Here is a 19,732-nt window from a genome sequence, read left to right as displayed (position 1 = left end):
GTTCCAATTTAAAACCCTATTATGAATGAATCCCGATTTTTAGCTCTGGTTTGGTCGCCTCCGGCAGATTTTAGAAGCAGAATTTCACCCGAAAGATTCAAATGTGGCACAAAATAAATGCAAACTCACCAGATAAATGGCCAAAACTACCCCGAAAAGTTCAAATATGCCAGTAAAAATGTGCAAAATCACTCATCAAATTAAAGTACTATTATGAATCAATTCTGATTTTTAGCTCTGATTTGGTTGCCTTTAGCAGAATCAGAGAATCAGAATTTCACCCCAAAGCACATGCAGACTCACCACAAAAATGACCAAAACTACCCTGAAAGGTTAAAACCTGACAGCAAAAACATGCAAAATTGCCATAAAAAGTACCAAAATGACCACAAAACAGGTAAAATTTGACATTAAGGTGTCGCTTTTTTGAGCTTTCCTCATACACACCTGCTAAATGTACAGATAAGACACATTCAGAAGAAGAAATACTACAGTTTAAAGCAGCAGTGATTAAATTTGCTTCACTTTTGAGGGGAAAAAAAGGTCTAAACTCTGATTTCAGCTTCTTCAATGTGATATTTTCTGGGTTTTTTTGTCCTCTCTGACAGTAAACTGAAGATATTGGGACAAAAACAAAGAAGTTTGAGGAAACCTCATCCACATTTTTCCCCATTTAGAGACCAAACAGCTGATTGATTCATCCAGAAGATAATCAAAGTGTTTATAAATCATGAAAATACTCAGAAGTTTCATTCCCTCTGGTCCCCCATTTTCAAACAATGACTAATTCATTTCCAGCTGCAGCATCTAATAGAATAAAGCCAGAAAACAAACACTGACTGTTAAAATGTCGCTTCTGTTTGCACAATATTTTAATTATACATCATAATTTGATGGATTTATGTGACATTTATGCTGTCAGATGAATAAAACAAGCAATATTTTTGTGCAGATTTTGGACTAAGCAGCAAACAAAGAGTTTAGAGCTGCAATATTTAACTAATTAACAACTATTACATTCATCAACTATTTTGATCATCAGTTAAAGCCATTTTTAAACAAAAACAGTCTAAATGTTCTGATTTCAGCTCCTCAGATGTGAATATTTTCAGGTTTTTTTCTCCTCTGTGACGGTAAACTGAAGGTCTTTGGACAAAATGAGACATTTGAGGAAACTCCAATTCATATTTTTCACCATTTTCTGACATTTTCTAGATGAATATTATGAAAATAATGAAACTAAGTAAAATTAATTCCAATTATACCAAATTATATTAATAAAAGTTCAAATTTAAAGCCAGACAGAACATTTACGAATTCATTTTCTGATATTTTTGAAACCAAACAGCTGATTGATGATCCAGAAAATAATCACCACATAAATCAAGGATGAAAATAATTAAAGTTTAATTCCTACGTGTCGCTAGTTTCAAACAAAGCCTCAAACTCAGTCCATGTGCATTTCCAGCCGCAGTATCTGATTGACTGCTAAAGGACTAACTAACCAACTGTTTTGATAATCAGTCACATGAAAACAGTCTAAATGTTCTGATTTCAGCTTCTTCAGTGTGAACATTTTCTGGCTTCTTTCCTCCTCTGTGACGGTAAATTGAAGGTCTTTGGACAAAACGAGACATTTGAGGAAATTCTGATGCACATTTTTCACCTTTTTTGATATTTCACATCAAAAAAACGAATCAATAATGAAAATACTTGTTGCAGTTCTCAAACTCAGACACTTTGTGCATTTCCAGATTCAGAGACAGAAAATTAATTCTGGCTGTCCAAAAGAACATCAAGGAAGCTATTTTCATGGATTGGTTTCTGTTCAGACAAAACAGCAGGTTACAAGTTGAATAAGAAGAAAGAGCAGCAAATCTGAGGTTTTATAAAGTAATAAAAGTCAGAGAACTATATTGAAATGTGCAGGATGACATAGGTTTGCATGTAAAGTGAAGATCTTTGGACAAAGCGAGACGTTTGAGGGAACAACAGTCAAGTTCTTCACCATTTTTTGACATTTTAAAACCAGCCAACTGATGGATTAAATGACACCATGATTCATCAACCTGAGGATAGAAACAGAACAAACGGACGGAACCACAACTGAACTCTATCAGAAGAGAACCTAAAGACTCTCAAACCAACTCTGATGCTGATTTATTAATGGGAATTTGTCCAAAGATTCAACCACCAAACATCTAAACAGCGGCTTTACTGTTCGTACTGGGATTAATAATTCATAAACATGTTACTAAACAACACAACACCGGTCTAAATTCTACTAAACTGACCACTCAGAGTCTTAGATTTCATCAAAACACAGCATCTGATGGTGTCTGAAGCTCCTCCAGCTGCAGAGATCTGGACTTCCTCATGAACACCTGAGCCCCCTGTCCTACCAGAGCCCCCTGTCCTACCAGAGCCCCCTGTCCTACCAGAGCCCCCTGTCCTACCAGAGCCCCCTGTCCTACCAGAGCCCCCTGTCCTACCAGAGCCCCCTGTGCTTCCTGTCCTTCCGGAGCCCCCTGTGCTTCCTGTCCTTCCGGAGCCCCCTGTCCTACCTGTCCTACCTGAGCCCCCTGTCCTGCCTGTCCTACCTGAGCCCCCTGTCCTTCCGGAGCCCCTGGCCTACCTGAGCCCCCTGTCCTACCGGAGCTTCCTGTCCTACCGGAGCCCCCTGGCCTACCTGAGCCCCCTGGTCTACCTGAGCCCCCTGGCCTACCTGAGCCCCCTGGCCTACCTGAGCCCCCTGTCCTACCTGAGCCCCCTGGCCTACCTGAGCCCCCTGGCCTACCTGAGCCCCCTGGTCTACCTGAGCCCCCTGTCCTACCTGAGCCCCCTGTCCTACCTGAGCCCCCTGGCCTACCTGAGCCCCCCGTCCTACCTGTGATGTCGTGCTGTTTGAAGGAGTCGCTGTAGATCTGGTGCTGGTTGGGGCAGTGCTTCTTCAGCCATTTGCAGACGTCCTGCTGGGTCCACAGGGCCACCGGCTTGGACAGCTTCACATATCCAGGCTGCAAAAACACAAGATTCATTAAATGTTCTCTTTAAAAACACTCTGTTTATAAGAACAAATTGAGGCTGTGAGTGAGATTAAAACCAGCCGCTGTTTTCCTGCTGCAGCCACCGCCACCTTTCCCTGGCCTCCACCTGATTTTATCATCTAATATTAATTGGCTGCTGCGTGACATTTTTCCTGGAGGATCAATAAAGTATTAATCTTTTAGAGAAAGTAGACAAGACAAAACTCCAGGAGAGTCAATCAGGAGACAATTATCCCATCTGCAGCCTCCGTATGACTGGATTCATCCTGTATGTTGCGTTCAGACACGCTACATGCTACCGTGTGTGAGCTGAACATATGTTCCGTGTGTTTACGGCTGCATTGATCAACAACTAACAAACACTGGATGTATTCTGTTGTTTTGTTCCCTTTAACTGGAATAAGGAACAAGGAGGACTGAAATAAACAGAAGATGAGGACGATGTGGTCCACATTTGGTGCAGTGAAGAGAAAAAAATGTAGTAATTTGGACCAATTCTGAAAAAATGTGGATTTAACATTGAATAAATCCACACAACATCTGCCCAGCATTGAAGCACCATGGGACTCTGAGTAATTTAATTCTGTTTAGATACCTAATATCTCCGAAAATTGCATTTTTGTGCTTAAATTCTGGTTGTTTTATCCCTTGAGCAGCCTCTTCTTCTCATGCGACACATTTTGTTGGCAGAAAAACTTCTACAGGGGCAATTTTGAAGAATTTTATTTAGGATTAATAAAGTTTTATCTTATCAGGCTCATTTACACATTCATAGTGTGAGTTTTGGGGTCTGCTAGAACATGCTTTCCTCAGAGTGTACACCACTTTAGCTCCTCTTCCATCTGAAATGCTCCTGTCTCTTTAAGACCCGCCTCCTGACAAGCTAAGTCTGCTCTGATTGGTCAGCTGGTTCAACCAAAACCAGGTAACACTGATTATGTACCATAACTACAGATCTCGGAGTATCAGAAAACAGCTCTGGTGAGGGAACATCCGTAAACTTTGAGGCCAAACTAGCCTCTAGCAGGCGTCATGCTAATGTTTTACATGGCGACGTATTTATTTGTGCAGCTAAAGAACAGAATTTTCTTTGGTGGGGAATAATTTCCTTTAATAGGGATGTAATGCACATGTTTGTCCTTCCAGTTTTGCACCAGTGTACCAAATATCAAACTAGAAAAGCACTCAGAGAGCTCAATACTCCTCCAAGCCGTTCAGTTGTACGATTTTCGACGGATGAAGTCTTTTTTAAAAAGTCGTGGCAGAAATCACAGCACCATAAAATGTGTCCATTTAATATAGATGCACCCACAAACAAAATGACCTTGCACTGAGCACAGGTGTGTGTTATGCATGTGTACGTTATTTACGGATACTGAATCGCATGACCTAAATATATAGCGAGCGGCGGGAATTGATGGGATTCGGAAACACCCCCACCGAACCACCCCCAAAATGCCACACAAAGACCACAAAATGACGTAAAAGAGCCAAAATGAGACACCAAATAATCTCACAAAGACATAAAATGACCAAAATACGGGCTCCTGTATAGCTCAATGGCTTAAGCAGGCGAACCATGTATAGGGGCTGGTCTCCGACGCAGCGGCCCGGGTTCGATTCCCACTCGCGGCCCTTTGCTGCATGTCTTCCCCCAACTCTTCTCCCCATTTCCTGTCCATCTCTATCTCTCTTGTCAAATAAAGCCCAGAAAAGGCCAAAAACAATGACCAAAGTACGGCACAAAATGCTAAAAAAAAACTAAAAAAAACGGCCAAACAGAAGTAAAAAGATACAAAATGACCAAAATGTCACACAAAGATCACAAAATGACAAAACCACCAATATGTGATGCCAAACCACCACAAAAGGATATAAAGCAATGAAAAAGAGAAACCAAATGAACTGGTAAAGACATAAAATGACCAATGTACGACAAAGAACAACCACAAAATGATGAAAGACGACCAAATTCCCATGTAAAAAGACGGAAAATTACGAAAATGGGACACCAAACTACCACAAAAGGAATCGCATGACCTAAATATGTAGCAGGCGGCAGGAAACCTCTCAGAAACACCCCCACAGTTTAATCAGTTGTTCCTTGGATCTTTTCCAACGGATAAGTCCTAATAAGTCGGTAGCGGTGGCTTTGTAGTAGGATCACAATCATGTGATCATCAGCAGGCAGCTGATGCAGTGTTCACTTGTTGTCATGGTTACAATGACGTTGTGCCACTATCTCGCAATGATACAGAAATCTTTAACAAATCCGTGAATGCAGACTATAAGCTGCATCACTGCCAAAATCTAATCACTTGGTTCTTGTGTCATTTCTGACCTTCACTGAAAATTTCATCCAAACCTGTTGGTCTGTTTTTGAGTAATTAATCAAACAGACAGACGGACAAACATGCGCCGATCGTCGCATAACTCCGCCACATTTCTTTGCGGAGCAACAAATGCAGCTGCACATTCAGAATGCGGTTTTTTCCTCGTAGTTCTGGTAAAATCAGACCAACCAGCGCTTAAAGATCCTCTTCCACCATTAAACAGTTTGGGAACAAAATTCATTTGAGACGGCGTTGAATCAGCAGCAGCAGAATGAAAGTGGCTGCAGTTCAAACTCAGCATCAAGCAGCTTCTTGCTAACATTTTTATTTGAGAGAATATTTGTGTCGCACAGATTTAGTCAAGCTGAACAGTCCAGTGCAGTTTACATGGTTAATACTCTAAATGCTGCACCTCAATAGATTTCTATTGTACTATTCTTCATTTATTTAAGAGAATATTTCTTCAGATGTATTTAGTTTGTTAATTTTACTAGCAGAGCTGCCAGACTACACGACAAAAATCCTCTGCAAAACCTGGAATTCTCAGTGTGTTAGACAACAGTGACACAAAACCCACTGAAATGATTGGTGGCCCAAACCCACATCCTACATCCGCTGAGTCAGAATACAGAGTTTTTTAAGAGTCCCAGCCATAATCTGCTCAGTAACAAGCATTTAATATTAAAAAAGATGGAAAAAAGGGCAGTTTAATGTTCTGTATTTCCTGTTTTTGCTGTACTGAACTATGATTTTGGCTTATCTACTCTTTCTGCTTCACACAGACCTTGTACAAACAAAAACCAGCAACAATTTAGCACAGCGAAGTGAAGATAAAAATACCAAAAAAAGCACAATATGACCTCCAGAACAGCTCGTTACTTCCACTGAATTAGCTTTTTGCAGCTATTGTGAAACAGCATGACACAAAAACCGCCATAACCTGAAACTCTGACATAAAAACCGACAGTTCTGTTCGCCTGTATGCATGCAAAAGAGCAAAAACCAGATTCTGTGTGTTCATGGAATCCAACAGTTCTGGAGTCATTAGAGGTTCTTTCTTTGCTTCTGGCAGCAGAACTAGAACCTGCAGAGACGCTGGATTTATACTAATGTTTTGGACAGACATCCATAAAGCGCCGCTGCATGTCGACATCACTGCCTGGACACGGGCTGATCAAAGCGTGCGACATGCTAAACACATTACATGTATGTTACAGTGCAGGCATATTGCATTGTCCTCTGCCTGCAAGAATCCGCTCTAATTTAAATAGCTGAGCAGCAGGCGATGCTGCAGCCTGCCAAAGGAGCTCTTGAAAGTGCTGGCAGTGCTTTTGATTTTGATTGAGGGGCTACTAAAATTACAAACAGAGAGAAGTGATTAAAATTTCACATCCACTCCCTTCCACTCGAGCCGCTCTCTGGCTGCCGTGTGGTGTGGCATAGCAATGGAAGCTGCCTCCGCCCAGAGAGGCAGAATAACAGCTACTGGCGGTGCTTCCTCGGCTTCCATCGCGTCTCATCTCGTCCCACGGATTCGCTGCTGCTCGCTGTCAGATCTATCGCATTGTCTTCCTCGCTGCTTCTCCCCGTATATCGCCGCTCTCACCTATTTCTTATTATGCTGCTGCTTCCCACTCGCTCTGAATCCGGTTTCCCAGGGAGAAGCAGGAATAACCGGAGAAGCGCCGGCTGCCCGGCATATGGCCCGATAGGGGCTGATCCCTGCAGGTAGGCAGGTGACAGCCAGGTAGGTACGGAGGCAGGCAGGTGAGGCTTCGGCTGCTAATGCGACTGTTGGCAGCAGGCAAGGGTCGTTGAGTCGCTCTTATTTATACGGCACATTGACAAGCACAGCCGCCAAAGTGGTTCCCAGTAAAGAAAAAGAAAGAAAGAAGACGAAAATGGCCGAATTAAGACCTGGTAGTGTTGTATCAGACGGAAAAGATTTAAAGCTTTAGAGGGTAAATGTAGAGTTAGAGGGTAAATGTAGAGTTAGAGGGTAAATGTAGTGTTAGAGGGTGAAAAAAAAAATCTTAATTAGCATCTCTAGCATCCTGGCACAAACTGTTTTCTCCCTTTATACCACCTGTGCGATGTAAACAAAAATGCAGACCGAGGTTTGTGATGAGAAAAAAGCCTTTATACTGATCATCCCTAATGAAGATTAACATGACTGATTTAAATCCAAGGCAGAGAAACAACAGCATTAAGGATTATGGAGGTCAATGTGAGCAATACAGAAAAAAATAAACACGGAGACCCAACAAATCCAAAGACTTCCAGTGAGAGAGCTTCGTTTCAGATGTTTTTTGTGTCAGTTTTATTTTCTATTATTGTCTTTTTTTAATATATTAAATCTTAATACATTAAGGATGTTGACCTTAGGCTGCACAGTGGAGTGGTGGTTAGCACGTTCACTTTGCAGCTAGAAGCTCCCTGGTTCACGTCGCCGTCTTTCTGGGATCTTTCTGCATGGAGTTTGCATGTTCTCCCTGTACATGCATGGGTTTTCTCCAGCTTCTCTGGCTTTCTCCCACAGTCCAAAAACATGCTGAGGTTAATTGGGAAATCAATTGTGAGTGTGACTGTTTGTCTTTACAGTAGGTCCTCGGTTTACGACGTCCTTGACCTACGGCGTTTCGTCATTACTGGCTACAGGCGGGTCCTCGATTTATGATGTACGATGTTTAGTTGTTACGTCAGAACTGGTTGCGTGGAATTAGTCGGCAAGCGAAGAGGACGAATACTTTGTCATGCGTAAGACGGCTTTGTTTCCATTCTCCAGTTGTACGCCACCTTGGATTGTGCTACATTCATTAACTTTTTGCCCTTCATTATGGCTCCCAAGTCAAACTCTTCTGATGCTTCGAAGAAAAGGAAAGCCATCTCCATGGATGTAAACTTAGATATAATGAAACAGTCAAGCTGTAAAAACACTGCAACATATTCTGTTATCTTCTTGTAAAATGATTCGTATATGCATGAAAGTCGTTGGTATTCATGACTTTTCCAAAGAACTGATCGATATCGTGATGCATAGAACGGCTTTGTTTACATTTTCATCAGAGTTTCAACTTATTCGTAGAAACTCTGCCATAAGTCGTGGATCCCCTGTACATGTACCTCCAGTCTATCTTCCTGTGATAGAGTGGTGACCTGTCCAGGGTGTCCCCTACCATCACCCTAAGTCAGCTGGGACAGAATCCAGCCCCCTGTGACCCTAATGAGGATAAGCTATGGATGGATGGAGGGATGGACGAAGGGATGTTGAACCTGCAGTGAGGGGAAGAAGCTGAATCACAGGAAGACGCCACATTAAGCATTAACCAGCGCTGAGCTCAGTCATAATTAACCCTGATGACGAGCCCGAGGCGACAACAGAGAGGCAGGTCAGGATGGAGGAAGGCTGAGGATGAAGAGCAGGCTGGACTGAAAGCTGCACGGCTCCACTCAGGAGACTTTCTCATTTTGCCATGAACCCATTTGTGAGTCAATGGCCATCTGTGTTTTACATTCTGCACCGATTTAGCCCACAGCGCCGCTACAATAGGTGAGCCGGAGCCGAGCTGCCTGCCAGGCGAGCCACAGGGCGCGGAGAAAACGGCGGCGAGACGAAAACAGGACTACAGTCAGCCTCGGAGAGCGGCGCTCAACACACTCCGGGCCAATTAGAGACGTGAGTGACAGCTCAGAGGTGAGGGGAGACGCCAGGTTTGTTTCTCAGTGGTCTGAATGCAAACATGTCTTACATCTGTACGTGCATTCACGCAACAAAAAGAAAAACAAGTGCAGGAGAAACATATGACAAAGCATTTAGCTGCAATCTGTGCCAACATGCGCTCGGCGTTGTTTCCGTCCTTGGCTTTAATTGATATCTGAAAGCCCAGAGTGGCTCCTGGTATTCTTCACGTTACCGTAGCAACAGAGCAAGGACAACCTCAAAAATTAAAGGCGAGGAGCGAAGCCTTTGGAGGGGGGAAAACACACGACCCGAACACGAAGCGTTTAAAGGTCCAATACGAGCGGCTAAATGAAGCGACGTGGCCCCTCTGTGAGGACACAGTTATTTGGGGGAGCGATAAAAGGAGCTGCGATTTGAAGGCAGTAATTGTTTCTGCCACCTCCTCGTCTTCCGGGGCCGATCCGGGGTCCAACGTGCTTTTTCACCCAATTAAAAAACGTTAATGACGGCGGCAGTTTGTTCGTACGAGGACGACCGTCGTGCCGACATTCGGAGGCCACAGCATGAAACGGATTTCACAGTTTCTCACAGTTTTGTTTACTTCCCAGAAATGAATTCCACCTCAGTGCCGGATATTTCCCAGCAGACGAAACAAAAGGGAAGAGAGGCAGAGTTCATTTATTGAGCAAACGCGTACGAGGGCAGCACAAATATTCAGCAGCTCTCCGACAGCGACGTCGAGTAGCTTCATTAGCAGCAGCGTAGTTTGTCGGATGAAACGCCGCCACGATCACAAGCATACGATTCCAGCTTCTCTGTCCAATCAGGATGAGAAGAAACGGTGAAAGTACAGCAGAAATAACAGCTCAGCTCAGCTCCTGCATGTAGGCCACAAATACAAAGAGGGCCGGCTTGTCCGCAGTTGGATTAGATATTAATATAAAGGCGAGTGTTCCTGTCATCTTTTGATATCAGAAACAGCCAACCAACAACCAACAACTGCACCTAATAAAGGAAATTTACTGCCGGACTGTTCAGTTTGGTGTAGCAATAAACTGGCTGCAATATTTATTTAAGAAATATATTATTTATAGAACATAGCAAGTCAATCTCCAGCAAATTGATTGAATTCAGTTTAGACTGCTGAAGTCAGAGGTGTTATGTAATAAACGTAAAAAGTTCTAATAATTTTTCGCTCAACCAAAAAACTACTTTAACTTAGAGGAATTACATTATTAATTTTATTTCCCAGTTTGAAGTGGTGTTTAGTTTCTACAACTTAACCCCAAAATGTGAGCTTAAAAAATATTTAATATAATTTTTCGAATAGAAAGACAAAATTATACTATATAATTTTATATATAATATTTTGCTCTCTATATTTGGGTTTTATAGGTGACATATAAACAATGTTTTTGCTCAGGTTGCCATTTTTTATTTTATTTATTTAGTTTTTAGTTTCATTAATATATAATCTGTAAAACCCAAATATAGAAAAAATGAGCAAAAAATTAAATAGAGGGTTGTACAGATTACATATATGTATAATATTTTTGGGTCATTTTTATTCTATATTTGAGTTTTACGAGGTTTAGTTACACAATGTTAATTTCACACAAATCGTCCAAACTATTATGTCAGCCCGGCCCGTCAGAATAACGTTTGCAGCTTAGTTCGTCAAAATCGTCAAATTAAGTTTTATTATAATCTTGCATTTATTAAATTGGTGGGAATAGCTTCCTGTAATTAGTTTTCAGGGTTTAATTTCAGATGTGACTCGTCAGTGGGGACATTTAGAGAGCTGCAGAGAAGTTTATTTCATTATTTCTTCATGTCTTCTGTTTGTTTTTGCACTGTGACACGCTGCCCTCTAGTGGCCGGCTCATATTAAAGTCCTGCTGACTGCTGAGTGGAAGTCCAACTCTTTATCTCCTCCAGCAGCTAATTAACGGCTTCCCTTTCTTTGCTGCTCGCTCCGTTTCTCCTGGCAGCAGATGAAGCTCCCTCCATTAATTAATCGCTTTCTTCATGAGTGGGGATGGAGAGCTGACAGAATAACAGGTGAATTAATAAGCTTCAGAAGCCGTTTGAAACCGGATTCACAGGCGACGCCAACGTTCCTGAGACAACACTGCAGCTCCACGGTTCCGTGAAGCTCAGACATTCCCCTCAGCTTCGTATCGATCAGAGTGAGATGAGGTGATCTGCTGTGGATGTTAGAACCGTCCACTGAGTCTAAACGTCTTTTTTTACGCTTCATGTTTAATCCTGAGCCTGGAATCAATTACAAATCCAGGCGGCTGCACGATTCGGCTCTAATCCAATATTTAAAAATGAAACACCGCTGATGTGATGAACTGAAGTAACCCACAGACGCCTGGATTTATTATGGCTTCACGTAATTGAGGGATCATTAAAATAGCTGCTTTCACTCTGCAAGAAAAGCAGACGAACGAGATTTTATGTGTTTGATTTTCTTGGAACAAAACAATCAGTGTCTCAGGTGTCAGTCCTGGAGAAATGTTGAGTTTCTGACTAGAAAATTGTGGAAACTTTGGGTTTTTCTAGAGTTCAGAGGTGCAGAACATCCTGGACGGCTCACAAGAATAGCATTCACATTTATTTAGCATATCTTTGTAGTTTATTGTTTATTAATCTTGTAGACCGTCTTGTTTGGGAAATTTTGCGCTGTTTTGATTGGGTACTTCATGTTTTGACTGGGTACTTCATGTTTTGACTGGGTACTTCATGTTTTGACTGGGTACTTCCTCTATTGATTGGGTACTTCCTGTTTTGATTGGGTACTTCCTCTATTGATTGGGTACTTCCTGTTTTGACTGGGTACTTCCTCTATTGACTGGGTACTTCCTGTTTTGACTGGGTACTTCATGTTTTGACTGGGTACTTCATGTTTTGACTGGGTACTTCCTCTATTGATTGGGTACTTCATGTTTTGATTGGGTACTTCCTCTATTGATTGGTGTGGTTTTTTTTCTTCGACTCAAAGACAGCCCTGCACAAGAATTGTGTGTGCCTCGACTGTTTGTTTGCACACAAGCGACAAATAAACAATACTGACAGCTTGAAATCTTGCTAAACACTGCATGACTCTTTGATTTTCTTGGAACAAAATAATCACTTATCAGTCCTGGATAAATTTTGAGTTTCTGACCAGAAAACTGAGGAAAGTTGAGGATTTTTCTACAAAACTCGGTTAGAACTTTGAGGTTTCTTTGAAAAGTAGTGAAAGCTGGAATCAGATATGTTTACATCTTTAGGGTGTGAGTGTCTGGAATAATCAGAAAAATGATGCTGGGATGTTTCATGACTTAGAAAGTTGGAAAAACATGTTTTTAGTGCCTCAAGGTGCATCAAAAAGATCTGATTTTCCAGAGGTTTGATTTGTCTTCATAACATTAGTACATCAGTACCTACAAATACGCAGCGAGAGTTATTAGAAAGATTCAGTTCTGTTCTGTCTACTGATACAATATTAATATATAGGTGGTAGATGGAGATGAAGACATTTAAGGAACATTATTGATTGTGCATTGAATGTCCATATTACCTGAAGATTAAAACAGAATCACTTTATTCATCCCTGAAGGGAAATTCAGTAAATTAAATAGGTAAATGTACATTTCTAGGATGCAAAATGACAATAAAAGTACAGAAAATCGTAAATAATTGCATGCTTTCTACCTTCACGACCCTTTCTTTGTGTTGCCAAGAACATTTTAATTACTGCAGCAGAATCCAAGCATTATGCAGCGTTGTATTGCCTATAAATTAACATATCTACACACTGACAGGTTCAGGAGTTATTCAAATAAGAAGAATACGTGTGGAGACTGGATACAGGTTGTAATTTACGATTAAATGTGACGTAATTTCAAAATTATTTCACATTAAATTGCACAAACAAGCAACTGGGATTGTTGGAAATGTCAAGTAGTGCTGCTCAGTTTGATGTGCAGTCCATGATACTGCAAAAAATACTTAAATAGCAATTCAGCTGAGAAGAACGGATGTGAATTTGGATGCAAAGTGCATTTGTTGGGCTCTAGAGGTTCAAACTTTTCATTTTACGCTTCTTTTTTGAAAAGATGAGCACCTAAATATCACCAATTTTCAACCATATTGCACTTAAATTTATATTTTTAGGAAAAACATGTAACATAATAAACTCAAGTGCTATTTTTTTTTTTTTTTTATCTTTTACCTCCTATTTTCCAGATTTATTTCTAAGCTACGATGAAAACATGATTTAATCTAAATGTCATGGTACTAAATGAAGTCTTTGGAGCCACATTCCTACAAATTATGCAGCACTAGAAGCTGCACCACAATTTAACCAAGCATTTACCCAACTAAACGTAATAGGATCAATGTTACAAAAACAAAAGGCAGCTGGCAGAACTCTGATCAGACCTTTTAGCTGAACTCTGTATGTGTGATTTGGTCAAATCTGAAGAATTTCGATTTAAAATTCCTGTTTCACCAGGAATCACATCACGTTACTGAAGCTGTAGAAGCCGGAGCTGTTATGTCACTGTGACTGTAATTGAAGTTAATATGTCCACCGCCGCTGCTTAATTTAGCTAAGATCCTGTAAGTATTAATAAATACTATCAGGCCCGTGGCTGCGTAGCGTGATTGAACAGATTACATGCTACATAATTAAAGTCCTTATGCACTATTATGAATGAATGAATGAATATATTGGATTTCACTCAAAGATTGTGGATATTAAATTAAATGAAGAGGCACAACAGCTCAGTGAGACAGATTATTTCAGTGAATACAGATCAACTGAAGCAGTTCAGACTTGTTGCTACTTTAGAAAGGAAAAATGTCAAGTTTTTGCCCCCAAATGCGGATTGTGGAGCAGTTTCTTTACCTTCAGTTCAATAGGAGTTGTTTAGTATCGACTTTGTGCTGAAATTGAATTCCAATTTGATTCAATTTTCCTCAGAAACACCCTTCAAGTACCAATAAAGTCATTAAAATCAATCCAGTGTTAATGTTTGACCACCTCATTCTACAGAGAGAATATTACAGGCACCATGACAAAGACTATTCTGATATTAAATGAGCTCCAGACAGATCTAATGTTATATTGTGTGCAGCAGCTGCAGGAGTTTAAGATGTCTGCAACAAAATCATTTTTCTATTTGCGTGATTGCAAAAGTACACAACTTTACAACACATAAAATACTGTTTGCTGTCCAAGAAATGACAGATTTAAAAGATTATTCAACCAAAAACTGTATATAGCTCATTTTTTTGCCAGTGTGGGCTGGAAAGGTTAGTTCCCTTTTCGAGGTTTCTGCTGGATCAGGGTTTATACACCAATCTTGAAGTTAAATTTACTACCATTTAATACCTTTTTTTTTTTACTACCTTCAGATTTTTTTTACAACCATCAAGACACCGAGTTGCAAGTATTAATCAGAAACCTTTTTTGATATGCCCGCAGATTTTGACATACAACACTTACATCATACTTACCACTATCCAGAGACCTAGTTATTTAGCTACAGGGTATTAGTTACAGTAACTGGTGCAATGTCAGGTGGGGTGCCTTGCTTCAGAGGCGCTTAAGCAATGGAATGGTATTGAATTTAAATTTACGTACAACCTTTTCAAGATTGACTCCCAACCATTAGGCAACAGCTACTAATACTATAAAAGAAGAGATTTAGACAAAATATTGCACATTTATTTCCTGTCCCCATGGAAGACTCCACTAGCCCATTAAGAACATGTTTAACAACCACACAAACCAGTAAAAACAAACTGAGACAAGGATTGAACAACCAACTAGGTTTAAATGACCAACAAATCTGCACGCAAATTTTCACAAAACACTTAATCAAAAAGAGAGCAGGATGACAAAATAAAAAAATCTTGTGCCAAGTGCCTTAACCTTTCATAAAATAGAGAGAGAGAGAGAGAGAGAGAGACAAAATCAAAGTCTTACGGCAAGTGCGTCAGCTGCACAGCCTTGTCCTCGTTAGTTTTGTCCATTTGCACCATTTCCTCCTCCTTCTCTTTGTATCTTCTCCTCAGAGAATTTGATTTTGTGATTAGTTCAGCCATTGCAATTTTGTCCAATCACCGCAACTTTTCCCACAATTTTGGCCGGCCTCCCGTGAGTTCCACCAATCATAGCAGTTCCCAGCGCAAACGTAATGCACGTACGTCACCGAATTCACTTCCCGTTTATGGTTTGAAGATGCAGACATGTGCGATACTAATGTCTCTCATTTACCAATAAAAATTACTGCTGAAGACCGTGATAAACAATTAATTCACTGATGTTCTTCACCAAAGCGGAGCTAAACTGTTTTACAACCGTGCAATATTGTGGTGGAATACAAAAAAAGAAAAAAATCATCGATTGATACACACTCACGAAACATATTAGAACGGCCGAAATGAGCGGACAACAGACCAGACAAATCACCATGATGGAAACTGTTGCATCTAGATCCATTAGAGCACTGAAAGAATGAGGTAAATTAGATTCATTACTCCACCAAAGAGTGGAGAGAAATGTCCATGTCATCCGGAGGGTCGACCGCCGCCTGAGCGGGACGCTACCACAGGCAACGCGCTCCGTGGTCGGACAACTGGGGCAGACGGGGCGTCTGGGTCTCGCCGCTGAGAGCCACGGCGGAGTTATGTGACGATCAGCGTGTGTGAATCATTTCCTTGTTACCCACATCATTCAAAACAGACTCGGGGATTTGAATGAAGTTTTCAGGGTCGGTCAGAAATGACAAGGACCAAGTGATTAGACTTCAGCAGTGATACGGCTTAAAGTTTGGATCCACGTATAGGTTGTGGGAGAGCAATCTGCGGACAGATGAGCGCTATTCCGCAATCCCGCAGGCCGCGGTCGCGGTCGCTCTCGGAAGTCGAAGTGGCATCATCCAGGGAGATGTCAAGTTAGCATTGCAGCAGCTAAGTCAGCTATGTACTCAGTGCGCACGCGGAGGACTTCAGCTCTCTAACGACCAATGAATGCATTGCTATGACGTCAACGTGAGCAACTGACGAACGTTCCGGTATAAAATTTTGCAAGCAAGATATGTTTTATTTTATTTATATTTATTTTTTGATCAAAATGAAACAGCTCATTGTCTAAAAGAAAAAAAATACCTCGTTTTTAAAAAATAATACCTTTTGCCCAAATTTAAAACCTTTTAAGGCCATTAAATTTTGCATTTTTGATTTATCACTTTTCAATACTTTTTAAAACCCCGTGGAAACCCTGTGGATTACCCATTTAAAGGACAATTCTCGCCTCCCTGCATGCAAGTATTCCACCAAAACAATTCCACTAGCACAACACAACAGCTAGCAACAAGCACCATGACAAAGACTTATGTTGATACTGAATGACTTCTGGACAGAACTCATGCAGTATTATGTGTTTGCAGTACAGGACATTACAATTTCCAGACTTAAGAACACTTTCAACATCAATCACCTACTTAGGTGATTGTGTGTATACTTTTACTCAAAATACTACTTTTTATTCAAGTGCTTAGAATTTTAAAGAACAATTCCACCAAAAACTGCACATAGTTTGAAGAAACACTGAAACTGTAGCTTTCACTTAGCATTGTGGGGGTTTAGCGAGCAACGAGCACCATGACAAAGACTTCTGTGATGCTTCATGACTTCTGAACAGAACTCATACAATACTGTGTCTGCAGTACAGGAGATTACAATTGCAAGACATTGGGACATTTGCAGCAACAGATACCTACTTGGGAAGTCATGTGCACAACTTTGCTTATAATACTGCTTTCTGTTTAAGTTCTCATAGTTTTAAAGGGTTATTCCGCACAAAACTGTGCATAGTTTGAGGAAACACTGAAAGCACATCTTTCACTTAGCGTTGCAAAGGTTTAGCTAGCAACGGGCACCATGACAAAGACTTCTGTGACACTGAATGACCTCCAGAGAGAACGAATGCAATATTATGCATCTGCTTTACATCTGGCTGTAGCAGCAAGACTTTAGGACAATTGCAACACCACCAACTATCTACTTGGGTGATCATATGCACAACTTTACTCACAATACTACTTTCCGTTTAGGTGCTTATAGTCTTAAAGGAATAAGCCACCAAAAACTGCACATAGTTTGAAGAAACACTAAAGGTGCATTGTAAGGGTTTAACTAGCAAGGGGCACCATGACAAAGACTCCTGAGACGCTTAATGACCTCTGGACAGAACTCAAACGATATGTGTTTGCAGTAGAGCAGGCCAGAATTGCAAGACTTTAGGACACTTGCAACAAAATCACCTGCCTACTTTGATGAATGTTTGCACAATTTCACCATATAGTTAACATTTTATAGCACATTTGAAAAAATTAGCTCCGCCTTTAGAGTTTGTTTCAGTCCATTTTAATGAAATTTCTTGCTTAGCATTGTGGGGGTTTAGCTAGCCGTGGGCACCATGACAAAGACTTTCATGACGCTTAATGACCTCCAACCAGCATTCAGTACAGTATATGTAATCAAACTGTTTTTGCCGCCCACATTAAATGTCTGTGGACTGAAACAGCAACATCGGTGTCAACAATGAAGCAATCATTATGCTATGTTATCCTGAAAAAACTGAATTAGCATCCTGATACAATCGTGTTTTTCCTTTACGACACCAGTGGCCATAAACAAAAGACGAGGTTTAGAATAAAAACATCCCCCACAGATTGTGTGTTTTCGACAGCAGAATGTCCACATTTTTACCTTCCAGCTACAGAAGAGTCCAGACAGCCCAGAGTTTCTCCTCTGTCTCCAGCGGTGTGAGTGTGTGGACTGTATATGTGTGTGTTTGCACTAATTGAACCGAGGCCTGTCTGCTGTTTCAAAGGCTCATCCAGGGTTTACTCTGAGGACTGTTACTGACTGCAGGTACTTCCAGCCGCTCTGACTGACAGCTGATTACCACCGAATCACGCCAAGAAAAGAAGAATGTGAGAGAGTGTTGGATCACAGCATCTCCTCCCACCGTCCCACCAACGTCTATTTCTGGAGCACAAGTGAGGAATTATTCTGCTTTGATCTATTATCAGGAACACCGAGGAAGACTTGAATCGCAGCCTGAAACAACAGCTTGTCTCTGCTTGTTTGTTCCGTGTTAAAGTCGCTGTTTGTGCTTAAGAGGTAGACGTGAACACGAGGATTACTTTATCACGTGGGAGACTCATTCATTTGGTGTGTGGAGAACACAGGAGCGTTTCTGCACATAGGCTTCTGTGATTTGACCACAAATGGCAGCAGTTTAGTGCTTTAAACGCGAGCGGGAGCAGCGCGGTGCAAAGAGATCCATTTGGAACCTCGGCAAAGAGTCACAGCCGCTCTGGGGAGGCTAAACGTCGGTTTGCTAACACGCTAATGAGACTAAAATGCTGATGTTCAGCAGGTGCAGTTTCCATTTTCACCGTGTTGCTTTAGTGTGCAAACATTTGTTAATTGGCACTCAGGAAAAAGTGCTAATTACACTTTAGTCCAAAACAGGAGCGCTAATTAGAGGGTGTGAATCTGGTTTAAAGACTTTCATTATTTCAGTTTATGTTGCACTTAGATTCTGCGTGTTTGTGTTGGTTTTGTTCACAATAAAAATAATGCTGCTTACTGGAGTCTTATCAGCTGAAACTAGTCCAGAGGTACAGAACAGCCTGGATGACTCGCATACACTGGAATAGCACTGTAGTATTCAGGTTTATTGATCATATTTTTGTATTTTATTACTTGCAAAGTGTCTTGTTTTGGAAATGTTTGTACTTCCTGTTTCGATTGGGTGCGTCCCGTTTCGATTGGGTGCGTCCCGTTTCGATTGGGTGCGTCCCGTTTCGATTGGGTGCGTCCCGTTTCGATTGGGTGCGTCCCGTTTCGATTGGGTGCGTCCCGTTTCGATTGGGTGCGTCCCGTTTCGATTGGGTGCGTCCCGTTTCGATTGGGTGCGTCCCGTTTCGATTGGGTGCGTCCCGTTTCGATTGGGTACTTCCCGTTTCGATTGGGTGCGTCCCGTTTCGATTGGGTGCGTCCCGTTTCGATTGGGTGCGTCCCGTTTCGATTGGGTGCGTCCCGTTTCGATTGGTGTGTTCTTTTTTACTCGATTCCAAGAAAACCCTGCACAAGAATTTCAGTGTGCCCAGACTGTCTGTGCACAAACGGCAAATAAAAGTCTTGAGATCTTACTAAAGACTGCAGAAATTCAAAAATGTGACCTCATTTATTAGGTTTTGAACTTTCTACAGCTCACAACTTTACAGGTTTTCTTCAGTCTTACATTAATCAAGCAGCAAACAAAGGGAGCGCTGGGCTGGTAAACATAATGCATCATTATAATGCAACGGGCAGCATTAAAGCAACTGAAGAGACAGATATTAATCAGTATTTAAATGCATTCTGCTGCCTACAGCTCTTTGCATTTTATATCCAACTTATTGTTCAGAACACGTCACTGTGGACTTTATAATCTGGTTTCTTGACCTTCTGTAAGTCTAAAGAAACAGCAGTGCTGCTTTAGTTTTATTTAAAAAGCAGAACTATATAAACTTTTTTTATTTCTGTAATTTTTCAGGTTTCGTTGCTCTGCAGGGAGTCCAGGATTTAATCTTACCTTGGTTTTTCTATTTTTT

General features: G+C 41.2%; 1 protein-coding gene across 2 annotated transcripts in view; it reads right to left on the bottom strand.

Annotated features, from left to right (window-relative positions):
* Nucleotides 1–19,732, bottom strand: part of samd12 (sterile alpha motif domain containing 12) — a 197,828-nt gene that overhangs the window by 139,850 nt on the left and 38,246 nt on the right. For both annotated transcript variants that reach the window (XM_051955482.1, XM_051955481.1), the window contains exon 3: nt 2,888–3,017. In XM_051955482.1, coding sequence (XP_051811442.1) covers nt 2,888–3,017 — 130 coding nt within the window. The remainder of the gene's footprint in view (nt 1–2,887; nt 3,018–19,732) is intronic.

Source organism: Acanthochromis polyacanthus, chromosome 11 (genome assembly GCF_021347895.1).
Source record: "Acanthochromis polyacanthus isolate Apoly-LR-REF ecotype Palm Island chromosome 11, KAUST_Apoly_ChrSc, whole genome shotgun sequence".
Lineage (NCBI taxonomy): Eukaryota > Metazoa > Chordata > Actinopteri > Pomacentridae > Acanthochromis > Acanthochromis polyacanthus.
Note: the sequence above shows the minus strand (reverse complement) of the source record. Positions and strands in the feature narration are given on the sequence as shown.